At 39.4% G+C, this 20,967-nt stretch overlaps 1 protein-coding gene across 1 annotated transcript in view; it reads right to left on the bottom strand.

Moving 5' to 3' along the window:
- Positions 1–20,967, bottom strand: part of ST8SIA1 (ST8 alpha-N-acetyl-neuraminide alpha-2,8-sialyltransferase 1) — a 172,654-nt gene that overhangs the window by 91,386 nt on the left and 60,301 nt on the right. The window contains 1 exon segment of the mRNA XM_038388127.2: positions 7,302–7,446. Coding sequence (XP_038244055.2) covers positions 7,302–7,446 — 145 coding nt within the window.

Consider the following 20,967-nt stretch of genomic DNA (forward strand, 5'->3'; position numbering starts at 1 on the left):
GAGAGGAGCACCCATTGGCAAAAACAAAAGTCAGCGCCTGTGGTGGGAATGCTATATCAGGAATGGACGTATGTTTAAGGAGGAGAGGGAAGCTGTATTATTCTTGACAATGGCACACTTTTGGGGCATAAGTTGATCTCCACATGTGATCACTTCCCTGCAGTACAGGATTTGAATGCACAGTTAAGGAGTATGACTGGAGTTCAGTCTCCAGAGGGCACCACACGAGCTACTCCATGACTGACATCAAATGGGCTTCCACAGAGTCTTCCCCATCTCAACAAAGTGCAGCACTGTTTCACTTTGACGAGTCAGTGTTTGCTATATTCCCATATTTGCTTTGGAAACTTTAGTTAGGGAAATTCCTCACCGGCAAATTTGTTTGTCCACTGCTGAGGCACCATGCACAGCATTGCAGTATTCAGAGCCATAGTGTAGCTTGAAATACTCAGAACTTTCTAAATTAGCTGTGCTACTGGAAGCTACTTCCCAAACCATGTTAAAAAAAAATCAAAACACTCAAAGTAGCAACATGCCCAGCAATCATTTGCATGCATTATCTTGTTGTAAACAGTGGCCCTTATGTCTTAGCTGTACTACTCAGGGCACATTGCCCAAAAGTATGAACCTCAGCCCCTTGACAAAGGGAGATTGTCCACTGATCACTCACAAAATTCAGCCAACGGTAGGGTTTGAATTCAGTGTGTAGTTGGGGCTCAGGTTCAATGAGCACAGCACGTCCCCTTGAGCGCTTTTGTAAAGTGCTATGGAGGTTTTTTGGGGGGGGGGCATGCTCCACCTCAAGGACTCCATGTACCAGACCTCCTCCATCACTCATGAAGTAGAAGGAAAGGAAACTTTGCATCTACGAGAACAGGGCCTCTAAGGGGTGCGGGGGAGAATCTCAAAGCACATTCCAAAACAATGTGCTCACAACAGCATTCAAGAGAGTGGGGGATTCAGGAGATTAGTTGTTATAAACTTTAGGTTTTAAGCCAGCACAGACTGGTAACAGGGACGGGACTGACTTCCAGTATTTAGAATGCTGAGGGCATATGAGCTGTCTAGTAAATACACCAACACAGCAGAAACACCAAACTCATAGCTGATGGGAGGACACTTATGTTACATAGGAAAGAAAACGATCAACACAAGTCACTCTCCATAACTGCTTTACAAATCTGCATTACACACAACAGAACATGGTGTTGTGGGCCTAGGTTTAATCTTATCATTCTTTGCCTTTTGGCCAACTTGACACTTTTCAGCCTGATTCCCCCCTCTCCCCCCCCCACACCCCTCTGCCACCTCGATTGTATTTGGAAAGATCAATATCTATTTATGTATTTGCATTAACTGAGTTTACCCAATTTGGCATGTGCATTGTTGCAGATAAGTTCCAGAGGAACAGTAGCAAACAAATATACTATGACTAAGCAGGTCATCTGACTAAGTTTTTACAAACCTAATCAAGACAACGCATACAAGGGTTTTTGATCAACCAATACTTCCAGTCTCGTCCCTGCTGTAGCCTGGCTTTGAGAATTTTCTGCTACAACAGAACCCCAACTTTATGAATAACCACCTTACGAATGACTGGTTATATGAACCATTTTTCTGCCATGGAATGAGACTTCAATCCTCCAGCCAATGTTGGAGGAGCTGCACAGGTGTGACAGTGCCATAGGCATTGATGAGATCATGGACCGCAAGTGTGACCAGGACTCTGAGAATGGGGAGAACTTTGGAAAGCCAGGATCTCTTCCCTACATAACAGCCTTTGTCCTTTCTTCTATCCAACTGCTCTGTAAAAGGCTTCATAATTAATGTCCATAGTGATCTTGAGAGCAAAAGTTCCATTTTTCATTAGAGAAAACAGACATGAGTTTTGAACAATCCTAACATCAAGGACCTTTCCAGACCACCACACATTAATATTAATAAACCTGTCATGGTGATTAGCCAGGTTTTGGAGCACCATGGAGCACCTTTCTGTTTATAAACGCTGAGGTTGTGTGTGGAGGGCAGAGAATAGGCACATGGGTCCATCAGTGACCCCAATACAATTTGGAAACCCTACTCATGCAAAGCCACCAGTAATATCCTGTGCATTGCCAAGCTTTATGACCAGTGTCACATCACCTTCTTTAGAGCAGTGCACACATCCATGACAATAGCATCAATAGTCTATCTACCAAACTGGGTAGCTTCTGACCAGCAGCAGTTAGGACTGGTGACCTACCAGATGGCAATGGTCACATGTTTCTCCATGTGGAAGAGAGCTGTCATATTGGTGTGATGCAGCTGCAGATCTCGGGTGAGCTCTACACAAATTTCTAATGAAGTGCCCTTTGTCATCCTGAAATTCTGCTGCCACTGCTGGCTATCCCAGGATGGCAACACTATTCAATAGTCACCATTAATTTTCTGATTCTAGAAATGGTACTGCACCACATGAAGCTGCTCCAGGAAAAGATCAACCACAAATAGCTGCTCAACTTCACCCTCCTTCTCTTCCTTCTTTAGCCAATCTGGCTCAGCAGTGGAAAGCTGGCCTCCAAGTACAAAGCCACCCAAGCTTTGTAGGACCTGCTGTGGTCCTCTGTCCTGCCACAGAACAGACATACAGAGGGTCATTTCAGCTAATGGGCTAGAGTGTCATAGCCTTTGAAGATCAGCACTGCAACTGCTTGTTCTATGTAGGTATGACTCCTGCCCATTCCTACCCTCATCATCAAAGTCCAACCCCACTTTTCAGGCCAAAGGCTTGGCCCATAGTGCAAAAAGAAGATTAGGCCAACTTTTTCAGAAATGGGCACTGGAAAATCTTAGACCAGTTCCAGGGATGCATTTGTCTACAGGTATTACCTAACTTGACTGGTAGAATGTTTTTCTGTAATACAATAATTTTTATATAAATGGCCTGAGAGCATTTAAATTATATTATATCAGTATCCCACTACTGCTTAATTTTTATGCATTTTATTTTGTGTGTATGTACATTATATATGCATCTGTGTATACATGTAATCAATAAAATTCAGTTTATTCTATTCCATCAAGTCTGGAAAGTTCCCTAATGGGGCTGTGAGTTAGTTCCAACTGCAAACCAATGACTGCGTGATGATTTCAGGAATGAAGTCTTCTGCTAGCCCAGAATGGCTTAGCACAGCAGATGGATGGTGATGGAGTGTTTTTATTCATCCTGGAGGAAATATTTCTCAGATTATATCAAAATAGCTGTGGTCATTTACGTTCCTGCTATATCTGCTGAGCATTTCAGAGTATTACCCATATCTTATAAAGCGGTTTGTTGTTAAGCTTTTGAACACTTCTGAAAGGAATATGCATCTTTAGCTCACTAGCAACTGGCAAGCAATTTTCATAATTGATGTCATTCTTCAAAGTAGGGGTTTGAAGTGTTTAGTCCAAGGTTTTGCCTGAAATATGAAGCTAGACAAATACTTTATGAATTCACTATAAACAAACCTTCCTAGGCTTTTAAGTCTAGTGGGGTTTCACCTGATAAAGGTTTATGAAATTCCTCTGTGTTAAAATGCACAGGGACAGCAAACCAAGTTACAGATGTTGCCAGAGTTGTGAGTTTTGTTGCTCTATGTTTTCCTTTAGTTTTTCTTCCTCCTTTCCTATTATGGTATGCTTACTGGGTGAGACTATACTTAAACATCTGTAGACTTGATGTAGATATCAAAGTTGGTCAGAAAAACTCCAATGAAACATTTTTGGCCAGAAATTGTTGATTCATCAAAATGTCACATGGAGAGGATTTGATTTCAGCAGAATTCCAAAAGAACCAAGGAAGAGGTCTGATGGATCCCTGCCTGCCAGGGTTTCCATCAGCCTGGTTTCCTATTGGTTCACCTGACAGTATCCTCAGTAACATTGGCTTCCAGACTCCCAGCTCCTCAGCAGCCCATGTAGCTGGCTCTGGGGAGCTAGGAGCCCCAGTTCCCAAACTCAGACCCTTGGCAACCCAAGCTCCAAGGGCTTCCTGAGACCATGGTTCCAGGGCTGTCAACTAGGCAGACTGACACATTGGCAAGGCTCCATTCCCTTTGATGGAGAAATTTGAAATTTTAGGTTTTCTGAATCATAATAGACCCAAATTTGAATATATCTAAATTTTCCACGAAAGGGAATTGCCTCTGCACCCAGCTCTGCTAGACATAAGTTTAGAATCAATATGGCTATCTTTTTTGAAATGTTCAAAAAAAAAAGTGTAATTGTAATGGCTGCAAAATTAGCATTTTTTTTTAAATGAAGAAAGCTATGAAGATTCAGCACAACTTAGAAGACTTAACAATGCAAAATGGTTCACATTCAAACTGCTTGCACCATTACTGACAGAAACGAGTATGTCTAAAATCAAGCTGACCTATCCAGGAATGTATTGATGTCTTAATTTGATTGCATAGCAATTTACAATCTCTCTGCACCAAAGAATGAGAGAAGTCAATATAATAAACTGTCTAAAAATACAATTTGTTTATTAATTCAGTAAAATATGTAACAACCTTAGATCAATGTTACAAGTTCTATGGGCATTCAGAATTCAATTCATAGTTTTCTTCCCCCACTCCACCCCCTCCCCAACATATTCTCCAGACCAAAAATAAATTTAAACAACCAAACAACAACAAAAAAATCCAATCAATCGAGGCTGTTATTCATTTTTCAAATCACATGGTGGGCTGTGCTTTGTATTTTGTAATTTAAACAGTAGAGTCCCAGAAAAGAGAGAGTTGCCAAGAAGTGAATAACCGGTAAGTAGAAGTCGGCATTGAGGGTGAAATCCCAGCCCCCTTAAATCAATGGCAGTTTTGCCATTGATTTCAATACAGTCAAGATTTCACTGTAAGTCTTTATGGGGAAAATTAATCATTTGTTATATTTACTAATTTCATCCTATTTAAAATACACCCATCCATTCTGGTTACAAATGCGACATTTATCAATAACAAAACCATAGACAGTATCATGAGGCCAAAGTCCCAAAATGAATTACCTTTATGATACCCCCTAACCAAAACTCTCTCCTCACCCCATTCTATTAATCCATCCCTCTCCACCAGAAAACAACAAAAACAAAAACAAAAAACAGAACTGGCACAATAGAGAAGCTTTGTAATGTGACTATCAGGTCAAACTTTAAAGACCAGATTCTGATACTGTGGATCAACTTTACTCAGGATGAATAGCTCCTTATTCCACAAGAAGTCCCATTAACTTCGTGGAACTATTTGTGGAGCAAATACTAACTATGGTAAGTAACACACAATTTGGCTCTTTGACTTTGCAGGGGAACCAGAATTCTTCAGCAAGTCCTGAGGTTGAAGGCCTCATACACTGATGGTGCCCTACCTGCAACAGAAATGAGGAGGTGGCCCCAAAAGGATCCCAGTGAAGAAAGTAATTACACATAGGAGGTCATAGGACCAGGAGCAACTAGAGGAAGAAAAGAGGCTTTCTGGGAGAAGTAGAGTGTTCCCTTGGAGATCTGAGTTGTCAAACTAACGTCTAAGAGAATTTGGAGGCACTGGTTGATGGCCAGCCTCTTGCAAATGAAATCACAGGGTTCAACTCACAAACATAGGCCTCTACCCAGGAAAGTATTTACACATGTTTTTCAGTCTTAGTGACTTCAACTGGATTACTCACATTCATAAAATTAAGCACATTTAATTGTGCTGCTGGATCATGCTTAGCTCAGAAGGTTCATAGATCCCTAACTCCAAATATATCACTCGAATTGATCCTAAGGGGTTCTTAATCTCTTTTGTACTATTTAAAACAGAAAATGTTACTCAGCAGTTTAGTAAATTCCTCCATCAATTTAAAACAAATATTTGACCACAAGACAATTTTTGCACTTCAGTATTACTTAAGAGGAAAGAAAGATCTCTGGGGTTTCATTTACACAGGAAATCAATTTATCAATAAATATACTTTTTCGTAAGAGAATAAAAATCAATTGCCAAATTTTAAAATGCAGAAATCTAAGTTACAGCTGCAAAACACAATGTATGTACACCCATTATATTTGCAAACACCATGTTTGTGCTTGTAAGCAGTTAGGTAGCTGCACAAATACCCAATTTGAAAGTGCAAATTTCTGTTTTTTGTGGCTCATTTGTTTATTGTTGGATTCTGCATGCCCACCTGTTCCACTACCCTCTTTTGGAAACTGTGCTCCAATTTGTCCTTAATAATAGCCTCTGGTAACTGTAGGCTAGTTGTTAAGGACTGCTAGTTTAGGCCCTAAAGACCTGAATGACAATTTTGCTTTCTTAGGGAATGCAGGATTGAGTCCTTGAAAAATAAATAGCCAGAATCTCTTTTTTTATAACGCCGTGGTCCATCTGCTATACTCAGTCAAGCTGATGAAAATCGGAAGTAACCTCAGTTCTTCCAAATTCTGAACTTGATGTGTTACTCCAGATTTAGACCCATGTAACTGAGATTAGAATATAGCCATATTATATATAAATAAAGGTCTTTAAATTTAAATGCTATGGGCTAAAATTATCAATAATGTAAGTGGGTGAAATTCCAATGGCTTCAATGGAGCTGCTCCTGTTAAGACCAGCTGTGAATCTGGGTCTAAATATTATAGACCAGAAGTGATCCTTTTAGAGGATGGGGGGGAAAAAGGCTTAAGCCAAAAATATTGGCAAATCTCTGCATGCTATATAAGCAAGAAGAACTTTAAGATTCTTCACTGTATGTTTTGTAGTGTTGCCAACTCCTGTGATTTTATCACTAGCCTTGACATATTTGAGGTTTTATTTAAAGCTCCAGCTTCTGGAAATGTGAGAATTTAAGCCTTTATTTATTTAATGCAAGTTCCTAGCCCTTGTGGTTAAATAGAAAAGGTTGAAATATAACCTGAGTGCTCCCTGAAGGCTCAAAACCCAATAGGCAAATAAAAGGATCCAACACATTTTTTAAAATATCATAATTATGTTACTCTCATGATCTTTTGGGTCCTGACTCATGATCTGTAAACTTTTGGGGTGGGCAATACTGAGAAGTGGCCATGGGAGGAATTCAAACTATAGCTAGTCTTTCTGCTGTATATGCAATGGGGGGGCGGAGAGACAGAGGTTTGCAGTGCCTCTGGCTAAAAAAAGGAATTACAAGAAAACATTTATCGTGAAGAAGTGAAGTTACAGATTATTCCTTACAACTAGCCTTTTAGCCAGCCTGATTTAACATATACAGTTTTATTGTCTGGAGAAGAAATAGAGGGATAAAATGAAAAGAACAAGACAGTTACTGACCTGTGGGAAAAGGGAGTAAGTTGCATTGTCAATAGTGACAGAATGTAAAAATTCCCCATCAAACCAGAGGTTCTTTCCCAGTGGAGAGTTCTGTTTTGTCATAGCAAAGAGCTGACTGGGGTCACAACAGTCTTCCAGCTGTTTCCTAATAGCGGCAACAAAGAGAAAGAAAAATGTATTAATTAGGACTCCGTTATGGAAATCTCATAGTGACGCTTATAGTCTTTACTTGAATCTCCACCCAACTGAGACTATGTAAATACTATTAAGTCAAGCCTCTCCTACTAATAAAGAGCCAAACAATAGGAGATTTCTACTCTGAATATTAGTATGATAAGTTTAATGGACTATTTAGAAAACAAGGTATTTAGATATTCAAATTCCAATCCAATGAGTTTGCAGTGATTACTGCACTTTTAGATGAACTAATAATTGTGATTTTGTTATTGACATTCTTAGAGAAAGCTAGTCCAAAATATTCCATCATTTTAATTTTTTTTTTAAATAAAATTGGGAACAGTTTTTAAGCAAAAAATGCCCATTTTCAACTATTTCTAATTAGTAAACATAAAAGCCACAGGTCTCTAGTACCCTTTCAAGAGTCACAGGCATGGAAATTAAAGAAATCATAGTTTAAAAAAAACTGTTTAATTACATAAAAGTTAAATACAATGTTTTATTGTTTAATTACCAGGCCTATATAAAACCCCACAACTGAATACTCCCCAAACTTTGGGAAAGTTGAGACCCAACTTCTAATTTATCAGTTCAGGTTTATTTCAAGTTACTAAAAATCGTTGCTACTTTCACAGCTCCTGCAACCTGACTGAAGTCCAACTTGGATAATTGCATTCTGCTATATTATAGATGCCATGTCATTTTAATGGGATAGGTCATTCTCCTTTCCTCTCCTATAAATTGTTGTATCATTGTGTGCTATTAAACAATGTTGTGTTCCACCCAAGAGGCAGTTGGGTTTTTATGAAAGGGCAAGGTTTCTTGTGTACAGTATATGGGCCCGATTCTGCAATTGCCATAAAGAGTAATCCTTACTGATAGGACTGGCGGATTACTCCCATGAGAAAGGCTCTCCAGTATTGGTGCCACAGTTTGCAATTGTGTTGTTGGGCTCTTTGAGCAGAACTGATGTCGCAAAATTGCACATCAGAGCAGGATCTGATGTGGTGGGCTTCTCTGCATTGAGAGAGACAGGCATAGAGCTCCCCACAATCTCCCAACTGCCACCAAGTTTGATTGCACCCCTGAGCGGGGTTTAGATGGATGGGGATTGTTTTGTGACTAAATAGTTCTGGACCTCAGCAAGCTGAACAACAAATACTTGGAATGCTGGGCTGAGAAAACTCCAGAGTTTTAATCATTTTATTGTATATAAATATTTAAGTGATTGTGTTTCTTTTGTTTCCCTTTTTCCCCCAAAAAATGACCTCAAGGGTTCCTGAGTGCTTGTGAGTGGGTATGAAACACCTGGAAAAGTGACCAGAGAGGTTATATTTTAATTTCCCAGTGCCAGAAGTAGAAGTATAGCTGAGTAGAGCCTTGAGCCATAAGATTGTTTATTTTAGAAAAGAAGCACTAGACAGATTGAACCTGAGCCTTAGTGCTGCCACTGGCACTTGGCTGAAGGTTTATAGGTGAAAGGCACAACATAAATTAGAACTGATTAACACGTTTTGAACATTTTTTTCTGTCAAAAATGGCCTTTATTTAAAATGTTCATTTAAATGTTTATTTAAATGGCCTTTTCAATTTTTTTTTTTTTTGGCAGTCACAACTTCATTTAAAAAATCAAAAATGTTCATTTACCAACATTCTGGAGCTTCTTAGTAAATGAAAAATGTCTGGAACTGTTTCAATAACATTTGATACAAATTTCAAGTAGTACTAATATGAAAACGGGTCCATTTTGAACCTGGTAAAATGGAAACAGTGTCAAAATATTTCACAATTTAAAAATAAAAAGTGATTCTCTGCACTCTAGTTATGATTTATTTCCCAAATCCTGATCAGGATGTTGATTTACTTGCTTTGATGCTGTTGCTACTAGTGCACTATCTCCCAGGCTACCAGAGAGCAGCCCATTGAAGAAAACAGAAGTAGATAGGAAGAGCTTCTGGTGGCAGGGAGGAAAGAAGATAGTAGATAATGATATAGGAAAGATGGACTGGGCCTGGTATTGAGACAGTAAAGGTAATATCCAATGAAAATGAAACGCAGAAAGATTAAACTATGAAAAAGAAATGCATTTGCACACAGTGCACAAATTGCCCATGAATTTCACAGGGTCATGGTATTAAGACCAGAGGTATGAGTCCAAAAAGACTGAAAGCTTATATGATTAATAAAGAATAAAAGTTTTGAAAGGGATGTAGATAACTCCCATTAGTTAGAGGTTGATTTATGCCTGAAACCTGGAGTTAAGAAGAATTTTTCCATCAAGCAGGTTACCCTATAACTGCAGGCTGTCTCAAAACTTCTGAAGCAGCTTGTACTGACCATTCTCAGAGCTTGTGCCTACACTTAAAACACTACAGCAGCACAGTTGCACTGCTGTAGCACTTCAGTGTAGACACTACCTACGCTGACGGGAGGGATTCTTCCATCAGCATAGGTAATCCACCTCCCCAAGAGGCAGTAGCTATGTCGACAGAAGAATGCTTCCATTGACCTAGTGCTGTCTACACAGGGACTTAGGTTGGCTTAACTATGCTGCTCAGGGTGTGGATTTTTCACACCCCTGAATGTTGTTAAAATCGATGTAATTTTCCAGTGTAGACTGCGACTCTATGACAAGAGACTGAGCTCCCTGGACCACTAGTCTGATCCAGTATGGCAATTCCTATATTCCTACACATGCCCAATGGTTGGGGTGAGGTTTTCCAGTCTCTAGCCACTAGAGAGGGATTTCGTGTCCTCCCCATCTTGAAATCCAAATGAAACCTCTATCACAGAGCTGTGATGACTGGAATACATGATATTTTAAAACAACCACAAGAGATTTGAAATCACTCACTGAATCACATTTTGAAAAACAGCTTAGAGCAGACATGGAATAGAATGACATTCCCCATAGAAGATAGTCTTTTGGTTCAGGAGATCTGAGTTCATTTCCTGTCTCTGCTACAGAGATCCTGTTTGACCTTGGGCAAGTCAACCACTGAATGACTCATCTCCCCACCTATAAAGTGAAGATATTCTTCTTTACCCCACCCTTTTTCTATTCTAATTATCTTGTAAATACTTCGAGGAACTAGCACAATGAGACCCAATCTCAGCTGGGACCTTTAAGAGCTACTATATTACAAAAAATAATGGGCCAGAGCCTGCAGTTCTCATTTTCAGGGGAAGTCTGGCCTGAGTGCCAGCTCCAGTTAAAATAGATCCATTCATCAGTGAGAAAACCATGTATGAAATGTTTTATACTCATTAGCCAGATCCTCAGCCAGTGTAAACTGGTATAATTCCATTGTCTTCAGTGGAGCTACACTGATTTACACCAGCTGAGGATCTGGCCTTCGTAGACATTTTTCCTCAACATTTGAATACAGTCGTCATGTACATAAAGTTTCTGTAGGCTTCATCTTCCCAAAAGAACTGCTGTTGTAGCATATCTTGTTAAAACTGGAAGTCCTGAAAAATGCTGGCTGTGTTGCATAGATTATTAAAGCCTGACATTCTTATCATCTTGTTCATTACACAAGAAATTACCCATTCCTCTGCCAACACCATGTCTTGACTAACTAAGCACAGGATTGTAACAAAATGTTAGAGAGACAAAAGTTAAAGTTACAAGTTACAATTGTGTGTAAAATGAAACCCTCCTGGCAACAGCTTATATGAAAATCCTACATCTGACACAGGAAAAAATCCTCTTCCACAGAGTCTAGAGCTGAAGTTTTGGTTTACAGTGAGTTTTCTGAACCTTTTGTTTCTGTTTACACTGGCTTGAACCCAAAGCAAAACTCAGAAAGTTGAAATGAGCCTAAAACTCAGAAAAAAATAAATGTAAAATTAGAACATTTCCCAAGGTTATAAGTCAAAACCAAAAATCCCTTCCAGGCATTAAGTTGATTTGTGGCCATAACTGAGGCCAAGGTATGGGTGGGCTTTTGGGCTTCAACAGGAAAGGATTACTAAGCTGTACTTGAACTGCGCCACCTAATCGATCCATCTAATCATTACACAAACACGGAAGTTCAGACATAGTGGTAGGCTGTCTGACTATCTTTGGTAACTGAATATTGAATGGGGGACTGTTGGGATGGTGCTGGATTGATGTGGCCATACTGAAAGAATCATGAGAACATGGTTTGACATGACTGAACTGCGAAAGAATTCTGGGAGCAGAATCCTTCTCTTAGCATCAGGCAGATGGCAGAAGTGAAACTGACTGGCTCCATACTGCGTGTATGATCAATACTGATCTTTGAGTCAGCAAATATGTCCACTTGAAAGCAAACAACATGTGTAGAACATCCTGAGTGGAGCATGGGCTGACTCATCATGCAGGGGGCTGAAGTGAATAACTGATAAGGGAGTGAATGTGCGGTCATGTCCAGTTGGCACCATTCTACAGTCTCCTCCTAAAGTATTAGTCAGGTAAAAATCGGTAGCCACATGCCTACTGGGCATGCTTAAGACATGCGACTCCTTTGAAAAGAAAGTATAAAAATCAAGCAAATTCAATTACTGTTGGGGGAATTCCTTAATTGACGCTGCTAGACAAAGTAGCCAAAACTCTGCTCCATGGGCTCAAGAAAGACTGTGACCAAAGGGGTTTCCAGGCAGCCAAGGCCTTGCCTTGAGGGAATCCGAGACAGACCAGAGGACTGAGGAGACCAGATCTGGAGAGAAGAAATCATCCATAAAATTTGGGAAACACCTTTTCTGTTTGCCAAGCAGGAATTGTGTGAGGCCAGCACAGGGCCGATTTCTGTACGTTTGTGGAAGAGGCTCACTAAGAGGAATGTATAGCTCTTACTGTATAGTTCTTTAATGCCTAACATAGGAGTTGTGCTTAATGTAAGCTTTTACTGTTCGTGTAATTCCTTCTCAAATAAACTACAGTGTATGCAAGTTAATTACTGTGGACCTTTTTCACTGGTATGACAGTAATCTGCTCCACTGGGAGCCATTAAAGATCCATTCAGGCTGCTACTCTGAACTTCAGAGATAGTATCCCCCTGGTGCCAACACTAGTAGCAGAGGATGGTTACTGTCATGTCCAAGTGGGGGTGGGGGGGAACCCAAAACCTTTAAACTGAATCAAACTGTTTTCTGAACTGGTGGCCTTTGAGGAGCTTGGTCTCCTGAATCACTGGTGTTAACCAACTGATTTAAATATTGTTCTGAATCAGTTCTGACATATTAATTTTAGCTTGGGGGACCAGATTTAGTTACAGTATGCAGAGAGGGAAATATACCGGTTAGCGGGGTTGTATTGGTTGTTCCTAGAGTCGATGATGTTTCTCAAACACAGACAGGGAAGGGTTGAACCAGAGGACAAGGGAGATGCTCCGAATCCTCCGGGTGTGTTTGATGAGTGTTTATTAAGACAGGTGTTTAAAAGGTTGGGGTCTGATCAATGTCTGGTTGATGCAGTCCCCACACTGCATGAGAAAGTTTTGGACTACTTGCTGCTGAGGTACTGAAAGGGTTACACTCCCGAGAAAGCCCAAACAGAAGCACATTGTCATCTGTGCTATGTATTGTGCTGTAGATAAGCTTGTAAAGGAGCAAGATGTTGTGCAAGAAAGTTTGGAACAGGAATGGGAAAAACTAAAATTGCAGAATGAAAGCCTGAAATGTGACTTGCAAACTTATAGCACAAAATGTAACCAAGGCTCAGCAGATAACAGCTTTAACTCATAAATGTCCAGAAATAATAAATATACAAGTGAAAGAGAAAGAGGAACTCCTTCCAGGCTCTCCGGCAGCCCAGCCAGTAGTGATAGCAAAAATGCCTCAGCCTTCACGGCAAATACGAGAGGAACTAAATCATCCTCTGGCTGAAACTAAAAAAAAACAGGCACTGGCTAAACAAATGGACTCTGACTAAGAGAACATGTTTGTCTTGGCTGTTCGAATACATGGTTAGAAAACATTTAGATCTTGAAGATTCAAGAGAACTGATAACTTGTGCTGGCCCTACGGAAGAAACGGCTTTGTTGGCAGAAACTGAGGCAGAGTTAAACAAAGGTGACCAAGATGGTGTTATCCAGAAGTAGCCTGATACTTTCTGACCCCCTCTGAATTGAGAAGGGCAGCTTTGTTGATGTATCAGAAGGAAGGAGAATCTGTTATGGCTTATTGTTCTAGATTTTATTGGTATGCTCTCTGGCTGAAATTGAGGAGAAACAGCAGACAGATTTTATCTATGATGGTTTAAGGAAACCTATTAAGGTGTTCATAGGATCCTGGATGGATTTAGATCAGGTTGAATGGATTAAAGCAGCCCAGGAGGCAGAAAGGGTAGTAAGTGGAGAAGGTAGTTCTTCTCAGAAAGTGATTAGTGAGGCTCCCGACAGCAATCAAACAGGCTATAATGGCTCCAACCACATGGATATGGGACATGGTAGTTGTAATGAAATAGGACAAGGACAAGGACAAGGACGGTATGGTAGGAGACATGACGTGTTTAGTTGTGGGGGGGGGGGGGGGAGAATCATTGAGAGCACAGGTATGGACTCAACTTCAGGAAAGAGGGGCAGATATGGCCCATTTGGATTGGCAGCCTCTGAAGACTTTGCTAACTGCTTTAAGTTATTTGATGGTAAGGACTAGATCACAGTCAATGCTGCAGCCAGGAGTTAAGGCTGTTGAGGCTGTGGGAACAGGTACAGAAGATCTGCTAGTAAGTTCTTATGGCTTGTTATCCCTGGAATTGGCTCAGATGAAATTGGCACCTCCCTGTCAGGGTCGCTCCACATTTCAGTAAAAATGCCTTGCCCTTAGCAACCCCTGTCCCCAAAGATAAATGTTAGTAGCCAAATTACAGCGCCACAAATTGTTAAATCTTATGTGGAAGAGGGGACAGAAGGAAACATAATGGTTCCTTACATTAATCAATACAGGAGCAAAGGCAACTTTAAGTATTAAAACACCTGCCGTGGGTTGTAGATCAATCTGCATTTTAAATAAATACAGTGGTTTGTAACAGCATAACTGAAAAAGCTATATTAAAAGTAGATATGGTACAACTGGAAAAGTGAATGATTAATTTGGCAGAAAGGCTGGTTGTGAAGAAAGACTGTAAATAACCTGGTTGTTTCAGAAGGATTAAGAAAGTGAGCCTGTAAAGCTATGGCAGCTGTGGCACTGCCAACAATAAGTGAGTAAGGGAAATTTCTCATGGTTTGGGCTAGAAAGAAAAGGCAGTGGTAAAGATAGTTGGGGGGGGGGGGGAACGTGTAAAGCAGCTCCTCAGTATTCCTATCCAGCGGAAACTGTTCCCCACATTAAAAAAAAAAACAAACTATACCCCTGTTGCAGGATCTGAAAGCATAAGGGGTAGTACTAAAGTGTCAAAGCCCCTGCAACTCCCCAATCTGGCTTGTACGGAAAGCGGATGGCAGATGACATGCCATGATTATAGAAATAGAATTGTAAACCTACTCTTGTTGTAGCCAACTTTCCAACTATAATGGCCAGAGCAGTGGCCAACGCTAAATGATTCTGTGTACTGAATTTGTTAATTGTTTCCTTATTATGTTATTAACCGCTTTGAATTAATAACAGGTTAAATTATAAAGAACTCCCGAGTTCCTGTTAACACCAAAGAAAAATGCCTGAGCAGGTACAGAAGCCAATCTGGGTAGCAAATTTGATACAGACACTGGAAAATATTTGGACAGAGAAATCAACACAAACAAAAGGAAGAGCCAAAGAAATAATTAAAATATTGATGAAAAATAGAAAACACAGTAATGCTTAAAATTGGTAAACAAAGGTAAAATAATCTCTATATAAAGGAAACCCTTTCCAGTTAACAAATAAGTATATGGCCAGTCCCATGGCAGTTTTAGTAACCACTCCAGATAGAGACGTGTAAAAAATTCTGATCAAATCCACTTATACCTGCTAAGGGACTAAATATAACAATTTTCAGAAATGAATGCACAGTATGTACTAACCTACAAGATCCAGTCAGAGGCCTTGTGTGTTTTGTTTTTGTTGCTTATGTTTTTGCAGGTTATAAATTTATGGAAGCAAGAAGTATGCTGTGAAATTTGCTATGGATTGTTGGCAATGTGATTACTAGACCTATCTGTGCTACAGGATTCCATCTGAAGAATAAGCCAGAAGATTGTTAAATTACGCACATTTCAATACAATGAGCACCCTTTTTAGGGGCATAAGCATAAAAACATGCTGGGTCAAACTAAAGAGCCATCTAGCCAAGTGTCCTGTCTTTTAACAATGACCAATGCCAGGTGTTTCAGAGAAAAATCAACAGAACAGGCAATGATTCCATTGCAGCCCATTTCCAGCTTCTGGCAAACAAAGGCCAGGGACACCATCCCTGCCCATGTTGGCTAATAGCCTTTATGAAATTCTCTTTTACAACAACAAAAAAACACCTTGTATAGTCTTGGCCTTTACAACATTTTCTGACAAGAAGTTCCACAGGTTAAATTTTCCTGTATTTATTTCCTTTTATTTATTTTAAACCTGCTGCTTAGCAATCTTAATTGATAACCCCTAGTTCTTTTGTTATAAAAGAAGAAGTAAATAACACTTTCTTATTTACTTTCTCAACAGTCAGGATTTCATAGATCTCTATTGTATTCCCTCTTTAACTGTCTCTTTTCCAAGTTGGAAAGTCCTAGTCTTGGTAATCTTTTCTTATATAAAGTTGTTCCAGATCCCTGATTATTGTTGCTTTCCCCCCCCATGCTTCCCCTCCCCCCGATAAGGCTGTTGCACATTAAGTGAATGTTTTTAGGGATCTATGCACAAAGATTTCAGAATCTTTTCTCTTTTTGGTGGTAGCAGCTAATTTAAACCCCATTCTTTTATATGTATAGTTGGAATTAAGTTATCCCAATGTGTATTACTTTGCATTTGTCAGCACTGAATTTCATCTGCTTAGTCACCCACTTTTGTAAAATCCCTTTGCAACTCTTTAAAGTCCGTTTTGGACTTGACTATCTTGAGGTTGTGTGTCATCTGAAAATTTTTGCCACTTCATTGTTTGCCTTTTTAGTATATAGATCATTTAACAGTATTACCTTTTTCCTGTACAGACCCTGGAAACACTACTGTTTACCTCTCTCCATTCTAAAAACTAACAGTTATTCTTGCCTTTTGTCTCTTATCTTTTAACCAGTTATTGATCCATAAAGAACTTTCTCTCTTATCCTGTAACTGCTCACCTTGCCTAAAAACCTTCCGTAAGGGTTCAAAGACTTTCTGAAGATCTGAGTACACTATGTTCACTAAGTCACCTTGTCTATATTCTTGTTAGTCCTCTCAAAGAATTCTAGTAAACTAATCTTTACTATAATTTCTTAACTGTAAAAGGTAAATGCAAGTTTCTTTAGTTCTTCTATATTGGCTTTATTCTTCTTGATAATTAAGATCTTCTTAGCACCTTGGAACACCCCAGCGGCCTTACTGGGTGTGTAGTAGGCTTCCTGCTTTTGATGCATTATCAGTTTAGGAAAATCTCAAAATCTGAAAATAGCCTCCAAGTTTAATTCTCTGAGGAGGGAAATGTTTAAAAAAAAAAACGCTTTTGGAAAGTGTAAATTCCAGTATTGGGATAGATAACAGTGCAGATTTATTCAAAGTCCTAGCCAAAATAAACCTTACTGTGGGCAACAACTTGAAGCCAACCTCTGCAAAATGTCCTGTACAAAAGTCATGTTAAAGTTGTTTCCCTGATAATGTTTACTCTAGCAACGTTTTAAAAAACAGGGCTAAAAGAAAGCAAAGTAAAAGGGAATAAAAAAATTTCTATCCGGGTAACTGATTTTCTGGTACAAAAGCTCTCCACAACTCAAAGTAATATCAAATTGATAAACCCAGTAAATGGGATAAGAAGGAAGAATGTGGAAGATGGGGAAATCTGGCACTCTCTGGTAACAGAATCTGCCATTCCCTTTGAGGCCATAAAAGACACTCAGGGAATGTGGACATTTCATGTACCAAATAAGGCATTTATTTCTGTGTGGGTACAGGGATTAACATCCAAGATATTAACAAAAAGGTGGCAAGAAGCTTCAGGAAAAAATTCTTTAGTAGTTAAGAGGGAATTAAGCCAACTAACAAAAGGTGTTTGGGGACCTCAAGTGTAACAAATGGTGCATATGCATTGGGGGCCAACGTATCCCAAGCAATGAATACCAAAACTGGGGAATTGTGGGACCCACATATGCCACATTAAAAAAAAACTCCTCAGACACACCAACACCATTGGAATACATAATTCAAAAGGCTTGGGTTTATAAGTTAAACTAAAATTCTAGTCATAAATATATCATCAACTGTAAAATTGTATAACATCCCTGAGAATATAAAAATGTGTCAATAAAGATGTAATTGGTGCACATAGAATACATGTTTACTGGGGTATGGTAATAAATCTGTATTTAAAGTATCCAAACAAAAGTACCCTAACATAAATGTGCTTTAAGATGCCATACATCATATGGGGACAATATGTAATACATGGAAGGATAAATATGGCTTAATGTAACCTAATCAACACAAAAACACCAGAATGTTCCTGAACGTATAAAATGATTAATTCAAAATTGTAATCATAGTGTGTATATATATATATATATATATATATATATATATATATATATATATACACACACACACACACACACATACACACACACACACACACACACAAGGAATCTAAAGACTTCTGTAATCTTAGTCCCTATGGAGTGAATAATCAATAGTCTGTTACAGAGTCACCAGGCTAATGCTCTAAAACTGCTCTCTACAAAGCCAGTCAAAACCTTGGTAAGGTATGTCTCCCCTCACACTGTTACCAGGGCAAAAAAGCCTAAGTGGTCTTGGCCTTCCTGTGTCTGACCTTGGGGAATTTAGCATCCCTGCAGTGAGTCCACCTGTCTGTGGCTCCTAGGGAAGCCAAAGGGCTGTATAACTCCCAGCCAACATGGTAAAACAGAGGGTTTATTAATTAACAGGTACACAATGTGGAAAGGACTTGTTGGCACTGGAATCGGTAACTTTTAGACAAATCCATCTTGGACTCCCCACCTCTCCCTCAATCACAGACTGCTCAGCTTCTAGCAACCCAACCTCCAACATGCCCATCGCCCCTTCTCCTGGTCTTGGACTTACTTCCCAGACAAAGTGGCACCTGGTTGCATCCCTCCCTAGGTTTTAGGTTACGAAGGGCACATTCTATAGCTTACGTGCAGGCAACTGGAGTAGCCTTTCCTGCCCTCAAAGGTCTTAGCAAGTCACACGCCCTTCTTCCTACCACCTAAGCATTGGTGTAACAGGAAAACTAAGGCACCACACAGTGTTTATGACAGAGTCAAAACTCTCAGACTCACTTGCGACAAAAAATGTACCAGGTAATATATGCCAGCACCTCAAAAATAAAACAGGGTACTACAGAATAATACCAGAAGGAAATGAATTATGGTAAATACCCAAAGTGAAATGATACAAATTGGAATATGAAAATACAAACTAATCAAGGCACACTAGACCAAATAGAATGGTCAACTAGATTTCCAGAAATTATCAAAGGTATGCTTGCTTGAAAATATAAAATTGTTTAAAAAGCTGTAGGAAAAATAAGATCTCAAATGTGTGCTTGGTATAATGTTGTATGTCAAGTAACAGCATAAAATGGAGTCTATTTTAAACATTTCTGAAACTGCAGCCTTATTCCTTATATGTGTCTGTTTTAAATACCAAATGTGTAAGCAAAATAAAAAAAAATAAGCTTTACGGAATTGAGCTGTTGGATTATATTACTAAAAATATTTTTAAAATGCTTTAAGTTTTATAAAAACCAGAAAAGGAGACATGATCAAATAGTGTACAAATTGCAGGCATGATTGATGTGATATTACAATTACCTTTCATAATTGACTATCGAATGGGGGACTCTTGGGACGGTGCTGTATTGATGTGGCCATACTGAATGAATCGTGAGAACATGGCTGAACTGCAAAAGAGGATTCTGGGAGCAAAATCCTTCTCTTAGTATCAGGCAGATGCCAAAGGTGAAACTGACTGGCTCCATGCCGAGTGTATGATCAGTACTGGTCTTTGAGTCAGCAAATATATCCACTTGAAAGCAAACATGTGTAGAACATCCTGAGTGGAGCATGGGCTGACAGAGGCATATCGACCCGGTAGAAGGACATTCCATGGTGGGGCTGAAGTGAATGATTGATAAGGGAGTGAATGTTGGATAATGTTCAGTTAGTAACACTCTGCAGTCTCCTCCTAAAGTATTAATTAGGTTAAAAAAAAAATCAGTAGCAACACTCCCACTGGGCATGTTTTTAAGACCTCTGATTCCTTTGTTTGTGTATGTTTGTGAAAGAGAGGCTTGCTAAGAGGAATCAGAGTAGCAGCCGTGTTAGTCTGTATTCGCAAAAAGAAAAGGAGTACTTGTGGCACCTTAGAGGCTAACAAATTTATTAGAGCATAAGCTTTCGTGAGCTACAGCTCACTTCATCAGATGCATTTGGTGGGAAAAAAAACCTAAGAGGAATGTATAGCTCTTACTGTATAGTTTGTTAATGTGTAACATAGGAGTTGTGCTTAATGTAACCCTTTACCACTTGTGTAATTCCTTCTCAAATAAACTGCTTTGTATGCAGAGTTAATTACTGTGGACCTTTTTCACTGGTATGACAGTAATCTGCTCTGCTGGGAACCATTAAAGATCCATTCGGGGTAGTAGCCTCCTGCTGCCATCAGGACTCACTCAAAAGGACCCCAGCAAGAGCCTAAACCACTAATGGCACAGGCCCAATTAAACAAAATATCTTACTCTCCTAACTTTGAGTGCTCTAATGTGTTTCTCTAAGGCCACCATACAGCTGTAACCAGAGAATCCCAGCACTGCTAGAATCAGTCAATAGGATATGAATTTATGGTGAAAGACAATAATGTGCCCGAGAGGCTTATTTTTAGCATTCAAGAGCCAAAACCAAATCCAATTCAATAGTTTATGGATTTGGGACTGATCTGAGTTGAGGATTACAAGAGTTTCAGACACTTTTTCTAGCTTTCGATCCTTGGTCCCCAATATGAAAGCTCATCTTCCTCCAATAAGAAGTAAACACCACCCCCCAAATTCTTTAGCAAAAAGAACTGACCCAAAAATTAACCCCGCTCTGTCAGCCAGGCAGGTTGGAGGTGTTCCAACAATATAGCACAGAACCACCTCTCCTACAGGGTTCATGGACTATGAAGCCTGAAGGAACCATTTTGATCACCTAGTCTTACTGCATAACATGGCCATAAGATTTCCCTGAATTAATTCCTGTTTGAGTTAGAGCATCTCTTTTAGAAAAAACATCCAATCTTGATTTTAAAGATTGCAAGCAATGGAGAATTCACCACAAACTTGGTAAATTGTTCCAATGGTTAATTACTCTGTTAAAAATGTGAACCTTATTTCCAGACTGAATTT

Source organism: Dermochelys coriacea, chromosome 1 (assembly GCF_009764565.3).
Source record: "Dermochelys coriacea isolate rDerCor1 chromosome 1, rDerCor1.pri.v4, whole genome shotgun sequence".
In the NCBI taxonomy this organism is placed as follows: domain Eukaryota; kingdom Metazoa; phylum Chordata; order Testudines; family Dermochelyidae; genus Dermochelys; species Dermochelys coriacea.